This window comes from Dasypus novemcinctus, chromosome 17 (genome assembly GCF_030445035.2).
Source record: "Dasypus novemcinctus isolate mDasNov1 chromosome 17, mDasNov1.1.hap2, whole genome shotgun sequence".
NCBI lineage: Eukaryota > Metazoa > Chordata > Mammalia > Cingulata > Dasypodidae > Dasypus > Dasypus novemcinctus.
The window spans coordinates 47,125,145-47,138,140 of record NC_080689.1 but is presented as its reverse complement, the minus strand read 5'-3'; the positions used below and the strand labels follow the sequence as shown (position 1 = coordinate 47,138,140).

Here is a 12,996-nt window from a genome sequence, read left to right as displayed (position 1 = left end):
AATGGATCCTCCTAGCTCCCAGTCTAGGTACCCTGCTTTGCTTGACTGTTGCCTGCCTTTCTGTTAGGCCTACTCTCCTGTGTCTCTACTGTTGTCCATCTCGTGCAGTTACCAAGTGCAGAAAATGCATCACAAGCCATCACACTATTATTTTGGGAAGCCCTGCAATGACCAGCAGAGGACCAACTTGTTAGTCTAATCCTGGATATGAATTTTTAACTGCTTAAAAAATGTTTCAGAATGGGAAAATGAGAGGAGAAGGGGCTACTTTCCAGTAACCATACTACTGACTCTTTAGAAATGGCCATAATACCTAAGCAGAATAGGTTGCATTAAGGTCTACAAGCAAGTCAAAGCTTAGAATTTCATTGCCTTTGTTGGCTCATGTCACTTCTTTAATTAATGTCACTTTCTCTGGTTTAATATCAGAGCAAGTGACAAGAGTGCTTCTGGATGAATTGTGTTTTCTGAGGACTGTATGGCATACTCTCCTGCAGTCTGACAGAGGGATGTGCCAGTTTTACTTGGCAGTTACAATGCACCAGCTTTAGTTTTAGTAGTTTAATTTGTGGCAGTTATATGTTTTGAATACGTTGAAGTATTCACAACGGTCTCATGGAATCTGTTGCATAGATAAAGTTTACACAGTGGAAAAGAAAAAGCAATGGCTATAAGGTGATTAGGAAAAGCTTCTCTTGCTCACAGCTGGTCTTATAGGCATTCCTGTAAATTTAATAGCATTAAGGGGATGTGATTTAAGTGATCACAAGAAATGGTGTCCTCTTTGTTTTGCCCAGCTTGGAGCGTGTGTGAGACAATCATAAGGAATATGATGTTTAGAACTCAATTTTATGCAAAATCCATTATTCAAGAAGCAAAGTTCATATACATGATAGACATTCAATTCAGTGAAATAAATGTAAAAACAGGAAGCTTTGATACTTATATATTGAACTGGTTCTAAAATTTTAGTAAACTAAGGTTTTATTGACATAAAATTCTAGATTGAGAAGAAAGGACAACTTTTTCCTTGTTTATTAAATATCTTTCTATTTCAGGCTGAAGTAGTGAAGGGTTTTTATTCGGACTTTTTCCTTCATGTCCTTTACACACTTTTGTGAAGCCTCATCAGTTCACAGTGAAAAAAGTTGCCACCTAGGAATTCTTGCAAACTTTGCCTGCCCTTTCTAAATTTAGGGTTCTTTACTGCACCAGGTTGAAGATCTGGCTTTGACTGCACCTGACTCTGCTGGAGAACAGAAATATTCATCTCAACTGAATGCATGCTGCTTAAGTGCTGAAGGCACTTGCAGGAGAGTATCTCTCATTGGAAACTTCATTACAATACCTTCTCTTCCCCCCATTAAGTGGTAATTCTCATTCACCAAGACAGGATTTTGCCCGACACAGCCACAGGAGCTCCTGTTTGACTTTCAAAATTAATCAGCCTCTAAGCTGGAGTAGAGGTGGCATGTCCTTTAACCTTAAGCACAAAAAGCACTCAAAAGACTGCAGTTTTTACATCCCTGGATGAGAGTTTGTGCCCCTGATACTTAAACTTGATGCACATACTGGGTTTCTGGCATGCTTTTGCCCATACCCATCTGTTAGCCTGGCAATGTGCCCATTCAGAAGGTGTGATGCCAGTTTCAATAGGGCATAGGTGCCAATCAAAGATGGGTTTGGAGGGGCAGCATGCAGAACGCAGCAAAAGTCAGTTCTACTGCCAGAAGATCCTCCTGTTATCATATAATGCCAATGAAGGGCCACATGCTTCATTGCTTGGGATCACATTGCATCTGTAGATGTCTCTGGCCTTCAATGGATGTCTTTCCATGGAATCTTTTCCCTCAAGTATTACTTGATTAGAGATTTTAAAGAAAAGAAACCTACCTAGCTAACTAGAAACAATGGAAGTCTTTTAACAATTTTCTTGAAACAATCGCTGAGTTTTCTGCCTTTTCTCCTAAAATACTCTTTTACATAGTCTACTATATAGTATATAGGAAAAATTCAGTCCAGATAATGGATTTAGAGGGGACAAACATTCTGAAGTAGCACTAATTGCAAAATCAGGTATCTAAGCAATATAAAATCCAGAAACAACTTTGTATCATTGTTAAGTGTGGGTAATAGGCAAATTCTGACCATCCAAATGGCTAATTTCTGGTGAATCCTTTTCATTTACAGCTTTGAAATTTAATTTCTTCTCACTTATTTTATAAACATATATAAAAGTATGTTATACCATGTCTTAAAAGAAGGACCATCCCTCCTACTATTTATTTTTTCTTTTCCCTATCTAAAGAAAAAAACCTAAATCACTTAGAAGCAGAAGTCCATCCATATTTCATAAGGAAGCCAGAAGCTCTCAAAAGCTGAGAATTCTTTTATCATGTGACAACAGAGGTGAGAGCAATTCAGGAAAAAGTTACCCTTATAGCAAAAGATTTTAAATTAAAACACCTTGACCATTGTAAACAGTTGCAGGATAGTAACAAGGGCTGTGGAAGAGACATAACATATAAATGCACTGAAAAACAGAGTAGTTTATAAACCTTCCCTTAAGGCAAGAGTTTGAGAGTAATTTGAAAATGAGAAATCACAGTGAAAATATGATAAAAAGATCAGAAATTTAAAAAATGAAAAAGACAAGCAAAGGCTAACCCTTACATGAACTCTCCCTTTACAGAAACTTTCATTAAAAAACTTTAATAGAAACTTTCTTAAATATTCAGAATTTTCAGCAGAGATAAATGAATACTGCTATCTCTTTTAAAAATTCAAAATTAATAACCTAAGGGTAGTAGTCCATACAAAATTAAAACATATTTTCTAAGGACATTTATTTCTTGTCTATAGAGCCAACAAGTAAATGAAACTCACAAAATCCCAATTGATCCCTTCCTTTTTTGAGCTGTACAACACCTATTGCCTACACCTTCATCTGGGAATTCATTAATCATTTATGCTATAGTTTCTAGTACAAATTATCCTAGCCTTCAAAATTTAACTCCTCTTCACGTCACCTCCACAGAATCATTTGCAAAATTTCCCAGTAACAATCAGAGTGATACCATAATGCTGAATTGTGCAAAATAAGCTTATCTCAAGCTTGCTATAAAACACTTTCAAAATAATATTTAATACTACACTGTGTAATGAATCAATATGTATTCCAATAACTCTACCTTGTACTAGCATTATCATTGGGCTCTTTTGACATTAGTCTGTCTATCAAAAAAATCAATCCATTATAGCGGCCTCAAAAAAATAATAAAGCAAATAAAAGCCACACACATACAAAGAATTTTTTCTACTTCTTCATAAACAGAAATCTATTTCCTTAGCAGTAAAACAAAGGAGTTAAACTTTGATAATTTCTGAAAATCCTAGCTATCCTCCATTCCCCAGCCAAAAAAAAAAGTTTCCTTTTCTTTTTCTAAAGCACAAAAATTAAGCTACTCTGAGCACATGACCTCACACAATTTTCTGACAGTCACTTGGATGAAGTCTAACCATGTAATCTCTATCCATGATAAATGATGCTATCTTAAGCGTTCTACCAAAGTTGATTTTAGTTATAATAAGGTGTTATCCTTTACAAAAGAGAATGCTATTGATTTACTATCAGTAAAGCATGCATAATATTTTAGATGATACCATGATAGTATATTGTCTCCACTTTCCTCTGTGACTAAGGGTACTCATCTGTAAGACTGAGGCTAGAGCTACAGGTGCCATTTATAATTACGAAAAGAACAAAACAAACTGGCTAGAGTAGGATAAATAACCCAATGTCTGTCTCAGTCTCTCAAGCAAATAACTGCAAGTCTGTGCCTGAGTCTCAAAGATGCTAAATGGTCACCCCTATACACAAAATTGAAAAAAAAAATCCACAAAAAATGATTTACATTTTCATTTATATAACTATCCTTCAAAGGAATTTGACTAAAATGTATCCTGTAAATTCATTTTGTGGGGATTTTGACTAATTTATGAAACCGAACATCTTTCAAACCCAAAGCAGGTAAGATATAGCTTAAATGAGAATTATTCATCATGTCATCATTGCCACTGTAGTGAATTTTAGGGGGAATAATAGATAATGGTTAGTAAGCAAAATGTAATAACATCGTCTACTGACATCCTCTATGTTCTTAGTTTTACCATAATAGTAGCTAAATCTATCGTGGTCCATCAAAATCCCTTCAAGGGATGCCTTTGTCATCATCCTAAAGCCCTGTGACAGCAGATAAAATACAGAACCTAGAATTCAACTATCACTGAGGACCAGAAATTTTTTTTTAAAGATTTATTTATTTCTCTCCCCTTTTCCCCCACCCCGGTTGTCTGTTCTCTGTGTCTATTTGCTGCGTCTTCTTTGTCCGCTGCTCGGAAATCTGTGTTTATTTTTGCTGTGTCATCTTGTGTCATTTCTCCGTGTGGGTGGTGCCATTCTTAGGCAGGCTGCACTTTCGTTGGTGCTGGGCGGCTCTCATTACGGGGCGCACTCCTTGCACATGGGGCTCCTCTATGCAGGGGACACCCTGGCGTGGCATGGCACTCCTTGCGCACATCAGCACTGCGCATGGGCCAGCTCCACACGAGTCAAGGAGGCCCAGGGTTTGAACCGCGGACCTCCCATGTGGTAGACAGACGCCCTAACCACTGGGCCAAGTCCGCAGCCCCAGAAATTTTTAATTAATTAAATTTTGGAAATTGCTTATCAAGTTTCAAGTTTTTTAAAGACATTCTCTCATTTAATCCTCACAACTATTATTAGCCCAATTACACAGAATAAAACAAAGACTCAACTACAGAAGGTTAAATGACTAACTAAAGGTCGCACAGTTTTTAAGCAGTTTAATCAGGTCAGGATTCAAATCTAGATTTGCCTAACAACAAAACCCATGCTTTTATTTATGATTCTCCCTTATTTTTCATTATACCTAGCATTAAAGCAGACCTCAACCTCAGCTCTCACTCCTCCCCTGGAATTTTAGAAACTTTTTCAGTTATTTGATACTAAACTGACAACAATTTTTCTCTCCTCCTAAACCACTTTCCTTTCTTCCTTTTCTTCCCCCCTCTTTTCTATACAAAGAAAGAACCTTGACTTTGTTCTTACATGCAGAATTTTCTTTTCCCTCATAACTATACAAGCACATTATTTCTCCAAGCCAAGAGTAAATACCAGAGAAGCGGATTTGGCTCAACAGATAGAGCGTCCGTCTACCACATGGGAGGTCCAGGGCTCAAACCCAGGGCCTCCTGACCTGTGATTAGCTGGCCCATGCGCAGTGCTGATGCACGCAAGGAGTTCCATGCCATGCAGGGGTGTCCCCCACATAGGGGAGCTCCACAGGCAAGGAGTGTGCCCCATAAGGAGAGCTGCCCAGCGCGAAAAAAGTGCAGCCTGCCCAGGAGTAGCACCACACACACGGAGAGCTGATGCAACAGGATGGCGCAACAAAAAGAGACACAGATTCCTGGTGCCACTGACCAGAATACAAGTGGACACAGAACACAGAGTGAATGGACACAGCAGGCCACTGGGAGGAGGGGAGAGGGGAGAGAAATACATTAAAAAATAAATAAATAAATATAATCTTAAAAAAAAAAGGGGGTAAATACCAAACTTCACCCCATTCCTTAGCTGTAAGCTCCTTTTTACTGAAAGGCCTTGGTTATTGATTTCAAAGGTAGAGGACAGCTATATATGCACAATGAGTTAGACATAGCTGCTAGTTCCTTCTTAGGCTTAGGTGACATATGCTGATGAAGTATCTGCCAGAACAGTGTGTCTGGAAAGAATAATCGTATCTGGACATGAAGGTATCAAGAAAAACTTAAATTTATCTGTTTCTTCTTATATATATGAAGTAATGAGAACCACAGTAAAATACAAAAACATGATGTAATTTCGGGGATTTGCTTAGATAGCTAAGGAAGAAATCAGTAAAAACTAAGTTTAATGGAGTTTTTTACCAATGGCAGCTCACTAAAGTGCTAATTCTGATTTATTAGCATCCTTTTTGATGGAACAACAACAACATGTGAGACACACAGCTTTATTATGTATGTTGCAGTCTGGAGCATTTTTCTCAAAATAGCTAAGCATTTCTTTAAAGTCTTTCCCCAAAGTGTATACTTGCTAATTGACCCAGAGCCCAGGTTCAGATAGTGTAACATATGGAATCTTGAAATATGTTGTAAAATAAATATTTTTTTAATGAGGAAAAAAAAGACAAAAAATACGTGACAAATCCTTAAGAGAAAAAGAAGCGGGAAATGTTCTGCATTTGAATAGGGACAAATAAATCACAAGCCTTACCAAATACATCCATTTTACATAACAGGAATCACAAAAGTAGTGAGTCTATGTACATATATACTTGCATATATAGGTATATAACATTTAAACTTAAATATGTATTTAGATGTAAATACATATTATACATATAATATTGACATTAAAAAAAAAGAGGATGAGATGATTATAACTAAAACCTTAAAAAAATAAAAGTATATGTGATAAGCTATGGTCTCCAAGGCTATAGCTTAAGTCACATCAGAAATAATGTATTCAATGGAACCAGTTTAACTGTGGGACAATGGAAGTGTTCCATAAGATCATGCATTGATGGATATAGGACATATTAAATTACACCAAAAATGTATAAAAGTCTATAGGCTAAAATGTAAACCATAATGTAAAACATAAGATAACTAAAAATTTAGAACATTGTATAGTCTAAAATATAAACCATAATGTAAATCCAAATGGAACCATAATTGAAAGCTATTGTTTCAATATCTGTACATCAGCTGTGGCAAATACATATGAACGTGTAAAAGATCATTGCTGGTGAAGGGACAAAGGGTTTGATGTTGGATATGTGGGAGTACCATATATTGTATATGTGAATTACTGTGATCTAAAACTTATGTGAAGACAAACTTAATTAGAAAAAAAAAAAAAGAAAGGATGTAGACACTGAGGAAGAAATTCCCTTGCCACTATACATACAGGGCAACACCTATAGCAGTGATGAAAGGCAAAATGTCAAAAACAAAGCTTTTTCCTTTTTTTCATTTTTTGATACCTCAATTAATTTTTCCGTTATTTTTCTAAATTGCTATGTATTCTATATCTAACCTTTAAACCCATCACTATATTCCATTTTACTATTAATGGAACCTGGCAACATATTGGGCTTCCATCTTGAAGAACTTTTGTACTACAGGAAGGTTCAACAACTATGGTGGGGGAGGAGCACTCGTGTTGGGTGTTATTGGTGGGGGGCACCTGGTAGGGAGGGAGTTCTCCAGGGTATGCATACAGGATACATAGAAAGGTTTGGATATTTTCATAGAGGTTTCAATCAGAACAACAGCTGAGAGAGTGCTGAGTTCCTGGCCAGGGGAGCTCTATCACATTCCCCAATGGAACAGCAACAATTCCCCAAGTGAAATGGCAAAGACCAACAAAGATGGATGGTCCAACGATAAGCTCTTGATACTGCTGGCTCTGATTATGAGTTTGTGTGCCTGAAATATGAACAAGGCCTAGAGCTGCAGGGTACCTAAGAGTTACCTCCTGAGAGCCTCCATGTTGCTCCAATGTGGCTACTCTCTAAGCGAAACTCAGCATGCAGATGTACTGCATTCCCCCCAGCATGGGACATGACTCCTGGGGATCAGCCTCTGTGGCGCCAAGGCATTACTACCAAGCACCAGCTGATGATGTAACTAGAAAAAGACCTTGAATAAAGGGGTCAACTCAGACTGGCAGAATATCTCAGCCTACATGTAATATCAGGTACTAAAAGCTGCTTTTTGACTTTGGATAAAAGGGGGAAATGGAAAGGACAGGTGAGTTTATATGGCTATGAGTCTCCAAAAAAGAGTCGGGAGGTCATCAAAGGGGCGATGCTTATGCACGCCTCAGCAGGGTACCAAAGACAGCTAATGCAGATGGAAACCGAGGTGCTGGTTCTCCTGAGGGCTGCAGAGTCCCACAGGTTCTATGGTCATGGTAGATGGCTCTGGAGTTCAGGGCCATGTCAGTTGACCCTACTTTGGAGTTTGTGTTACTGAGTGTGATGGAGTTGGACTCAGATATGACCTTTCTACACATGCCTCTTCTGTTACTTTTACAAGACCTGTGGCTGGCATTTGGGTAGATGTATACTCAGGAGACCTGAATCTCTGGACTGTCCATGTGACGGCCAGGCCCTGGGCCTCAGCAAACTTGTGGCACCTACCCTCTGGTTTGTTGCACTTACCCTGGCCAGCTGTCAGGGAGGTGAAGAGGGTCAACCACCACACCAGGGAGCCAAGAGTGCCTACAGCTGCAAGCAGGAGAATTGCATCCATCATCCTTGTGGAATCTCAGCCCCCTCTTGATGTAGAGGGGGACGGGACATAACCATCCCAGGGTCCGCAGGATGGAGGAATAGAGTATGGATTAGAGTGGACTTACTGGTGTTCTGCTGGGGAACTATTGTGATCAACAAGGGAAGAAAATGTAGTAGTAACATGGAGAAGGTTGCCACAGTGGCTGCTCATGGTAGGGAGATGGAAGAAAAGATATGGTGTGGGGGCATTTTCAGGATTCGGAGTTGTCCTGGGTGGTGCTGCAGGGATGGATGCTGGACATTGTGTGTCCTGTCATGGCCCACTGGGTGGACTGGGGGAGAGTGTGGACTATAATGTGGCCCACTATCCATGTGGTGCAGCAGTGCTCCAGAACGTATTCGCCAGGTGCAGTGGATGTGCCACGATGATGGAAGGGGTTGTTGATGTGGGAGGGGTGGGGTGGGTGGGGGGTATATGGGGACTTCATATTTTTTGAATGTAACATTTAAAAGAAAATGAAGAAAAAATAAAAAATAAAGAAAAGAAAAAAAAAAAGAAATAATGTATTCACCTCCAAAACTCTGACCTTGAGTTAAGACAGTATACTAGAGATCTTCACTGTTTATTATTAAAGAGAATTTGCTTATTCAAAGTCTCATACTCTTCTGTGGACTCCAAATACTCTCATGGTCTTGATGTGCATGGTCCAATTCAGTAGCTACTAGCCACATGTGACTATTAAGTTCTTGAAATGTGGCTAGATACACACTATATTTTGAAGACTTAGTCTGAATAAAAGAAAGTAAAATATTTTTTTCATTGATAACATGTTGAAATGGCAATATTTTGGATATACTGGATTAAATAATATATATTATTAAAATAAATTTTATCTCTTTCTTTTTATTTTTTAAATGTGGCTATCAGAAAATTTTAGGTTACATAGGTGGTTCACATTCCATTTTATTAGGCAGTCCTGCCTATGTCACTCAATCTGGCACTTAGAACCACAGCCTTTTTCAAGCAAGTTCAAAACATTTAAATGGGGAAACTGTCCTTTATTTAGCCCATATGAATTTTTATTTTGGTTTTGTCTTCCCAAGGAGATTAGAAGTCAAGCTGTTTATTGACTGAATTCATTCATTTGCTCAAAACTATAGTCAATTTTATCAGAAGAGGAGCTAGATCCTTCATGATCCATGAAACAAGTTTGTCTGGAAACATTTGGTGGAGAACCCAAGATTCCCCCAATAAAGGCCTTTTAATGACTTAATTTCCTACAGAACCAGATGTAATGAATTAATGGTCAGGAGAATTTGTCCTTGAGGGAAAATTTTCTTTCAAATCACCAATATATATCCTATTTTAATCATTAAATTCAATCATGTAAAGGATACCCCCACCCCCACCTTTCATTTTAGCACATATTTATAGTAGTCTTCAATGATCCTTTTCTCAATCAATTCTCAACCAGGGTTCCTCATCTGTACCAAAGAACACAGAAATTAATTTCAGTGTCTATTTTCTCAATTATACTAAGGATGGCATATAACCAGTACCACTCCAGACACACAGGAAGGAATTTAATTAATTCCATACATTAGGGACATTAAGGTTTAATTCTCTATGGGAACCTAGTTAAGAAAAGACAAAGCCTTTGTATTACTTAAACATTAATGATTAAGATTCACAAATGGAAAGTATTTGTATTTGTACAATTGTGGTTTCTGACCAATGATTCAAGGAAAACAATGGCTGAAAAAAGAGAATTAAGGTTTTATCTGACAGATTGTGTAATTATGCTCTGAAAAGACTTCTAAGAATCATTCAGAAAACATGGAGAACAAGGAATGAGGTCACATATGTCTTGAACCTAGACATTTTACTGAACACTGTCTTCATGTTATTTAATTAAGTATACTTACGATTTCCTTTTATTTCAAAGTTTCAATTTTTAAAATATATTATGTACTCACAATTACACATATATAAGAATATTTGGTAATTTTATAATTATACTTACCTAAATATATCAATCCAAATCCTCCAGAACCAATCATTTTGCCCAGAATCCATTGTTTTCCTTCCATATCATCCAGAACCTTGCCTTCTGGAAGTGGAACAGGAAGTTTGTATTTCTCCCTTCGTTTTGGTGCCATCACTTCTACTGGCAAAAGGAGTGGGATAAGTGATTAAAAACAAAAACATACTCTTTAGAATTAAAACACATTTCCCAAATTGTGTACAGTGCACGTTCCCCAGCTTCCTTGAAATTAGGATTCTAGGTCAATTCAGTTTGAGAAAGACCACGCTCTATATTCCAATAAAAAATCAGCATACAATATTGAAAGCTAAGAGGTAATAATTTTAAAAACAAAAATAAACCTGTTGAATATCATTAGTGCAAAATACACTTTGAGAAACAATGAGTTAATGTCCAATGACAGAGAAAATAAAGTTCATGTACATACAAATATTCCTTTTTCTGATAATGCTAAGTGTCAAAAGATCAAAAGGTCTTCAGTCACTAGGAAAGAATTCAACTTTGGACTGGGAAGACATGTGCAATGGCAGTGCACATCACCAGTAAGCAAAGCATCTGACATTGAGTAGATACTCAGTAAATATTTGTTAAATGCGGGAGCAATATTCATGAATGAACAACAGAATAATCCTAGGCCAATGAGCAGTTTCAGGGCTGGCGGACTATACTGTCTGGGTTTCTTGCCCTTTCTCTACTTTCTCTCCCTCTGCATCCTCTTCAGAGTGAAAGTTGCCCTGCCTTACAGATTACTGTACTTCCGAAAAAAGCAATCTACATAGTCTGGCCATATAACTTTAATCAATTATTTGTAACTGTACACAGGTTAGTGAATTTTACGATGTGGGATTTTGAGGAAGAAAAGTTCTTAGGAAAAAAAATACTAGCATGTATGTTTAAAAAACTAATTTAAAGGTAAGTAGGATGCTATATTTCTAAAGATTTTATATATATACATATATTTATGATACAAGTTTAATTCTAATACAATTTATTATATACTATTGTGCACATATGTAAACAACAAAATATGTACTATATAAATAATATAATTAATCTAATATGATATATTCAACGAAAAGTTTTCCTTGTATTAACCGTCCCATCTTCCCATGGGAAAACTTGATCCCTTTAAAATGATGTCCACACCCTTCACCTACTTTAATTCAATGCCCAGCTTTCACTCAACAGTAGCAACGTCCCAGAGGCGACAAACAGCCGAAACCCTTAACAATAGTCTCTTGTTCTCCTCCTGACAGAACATGAGAAGCCGGCAATTTAGACGGTTAGGGGGTTGTATAACAAAGTAGGAAAAGTTTTATGGGGGTTCCTCTTGAATACTGGTGTTTAGTATATATTTGCTGATTTAAAACCTAGGCTTTAGTGGCGTTAGAACTTGAGACCTGAAAAGAGATCCTGGCTATAAAATGTAAACCCTGGATGCATCCCGAGCTCACTTTTCCGGGGTAGGCGGCACCCACTTCTCAAGGCCAGTCCCTGACTCGCCTGCCCCTTCTGCTTCTGGGCTACTTGTTTCCCGGAAACATGATGAAAGCGCTAAACACGAGCTTCCGGGGACAAACCCGTGCCTAGAGACCTAAACTGGAGCAAGGACTAGGCTCGCGGCCGGCCTCTGCCAGCGACCCCGGAGGTCGGGGCGAAGCCAGGGCGTCCCCAACCCAGCCTCGCGGAACCCCAGCCCGAGCCCGCCCGGTCCGGCCCCTCCTCGGCGGCCGCGGGACCCGCAGGCCTCCCCTAAGCCAAACGGCGAAGCCCGCGGGGCGTCAGGGGCCGGCTGTCGCCCGGGCGGCGGAAAGGAAACCCAGCCCCCTCCGAAATAACTCCCCCGCCCGCCAGCGTCCCTAACCCGACCCGCGCTTTCTCACTCCGGCTTGGGGAAACGTAGGGCCCCGGCCTAGGACGCAGCGATGCCCTCCAGGGCTGGAACTGGGGCGCGGCCACGGGCCCGCGCTCCTCACTCGGAAGGCAGCTTCACCCGGGCCTAGGGCGCGGCGCGGGGTGGGCCCGGGAAGCGAGGGCGGGGACCTGCCGGGGTCCCGCCCCGGCCCGCAGAACTCGAGAAGTCCGAGCTGCCGCGGCTGTTTTCCGGCCACGCTCGACGCCTCCCGTCTGCCTCCCCGCGCGAAACAGGACCCGGGGGCCCGGGGGCCTCCAATCCCGCGGGGAGGCGGCATGGGCCGCAGGAAGGAAGCCGGGATAACTTTCTTCAGTACTTGGGCAGCGGCTGGCGGGCCGCACAGCCTCATTCGTGGCGGAGACAGCAGACCTGGAGCCTGCGGGGCCGTGGACAGGCCCCTTCTTTTCACCTAAGGGAAAAGAAGAAGGGGGTGTGGCGGATCGCAATCGGGAATGAAATGTTATTATTGTTATCCATCCCCGCCCCCGGAGTTTGGAGGATGAACTGTCGCATCAGTCAGGAGTTTGTGTAGGACAAATTTTAGGTCCCCTGCATCATTATTTGCGTACCAAGAGCTTCCAAATAAATTGGGACGTACTTAACTGTGATTCAACCCAACTCCTGAAGAGCAGAATTGAAACCAAAAAATGCACTTGGCATTGAATCAGATATA

General features: G+C 39.8%; 1 protein-coding gene across 6 annotated transcripts in view; it reads right to left on the bottom strand.

Moving 5' to 3' along the window:
* Window positions 1-12,561, bottom strand: part of VRK2 (VRK serine/threonine kinase 2) — a 132,631-nt gene extending 120,070 nt beyond the window's left edge. Inside the window, exons 1-4 of one of the 6 annotated variants that reach the window (XM_058278603.2) lie at window positions 12,292-12,402; window positions 11,566-11,657; window positions 10,388-10,528; window positions 8,292-8,357 (exon numbers count right to left, since the gene is read on the bottom strand). In XM_058278603.2, the coding sequence (XP_058134586.1) occupies window positions 8,292-8,357; window positions 10,388-10,523 (202 nt within the window). In that variant the 5' untranslated portion in view covers window positions 10,524-10,528; window positions 11,566-11,657; window positions 12,292-12,402. Of the gene's footprint in view, window positions 1-8,291; window positions 8,358-10,387; window positions 10,532-11,565; window positions 11,658-12,291 lie in introns of those variants that run through there. The other 5 variants (XM_058278601.2, XM_058278600.2, XM_071208851.1 and 2 more) reach the window with 5 other exon arrangements.
* Between the last annotated feature and the right edge of the window lie 435 nt (window positions 12,562-12,996).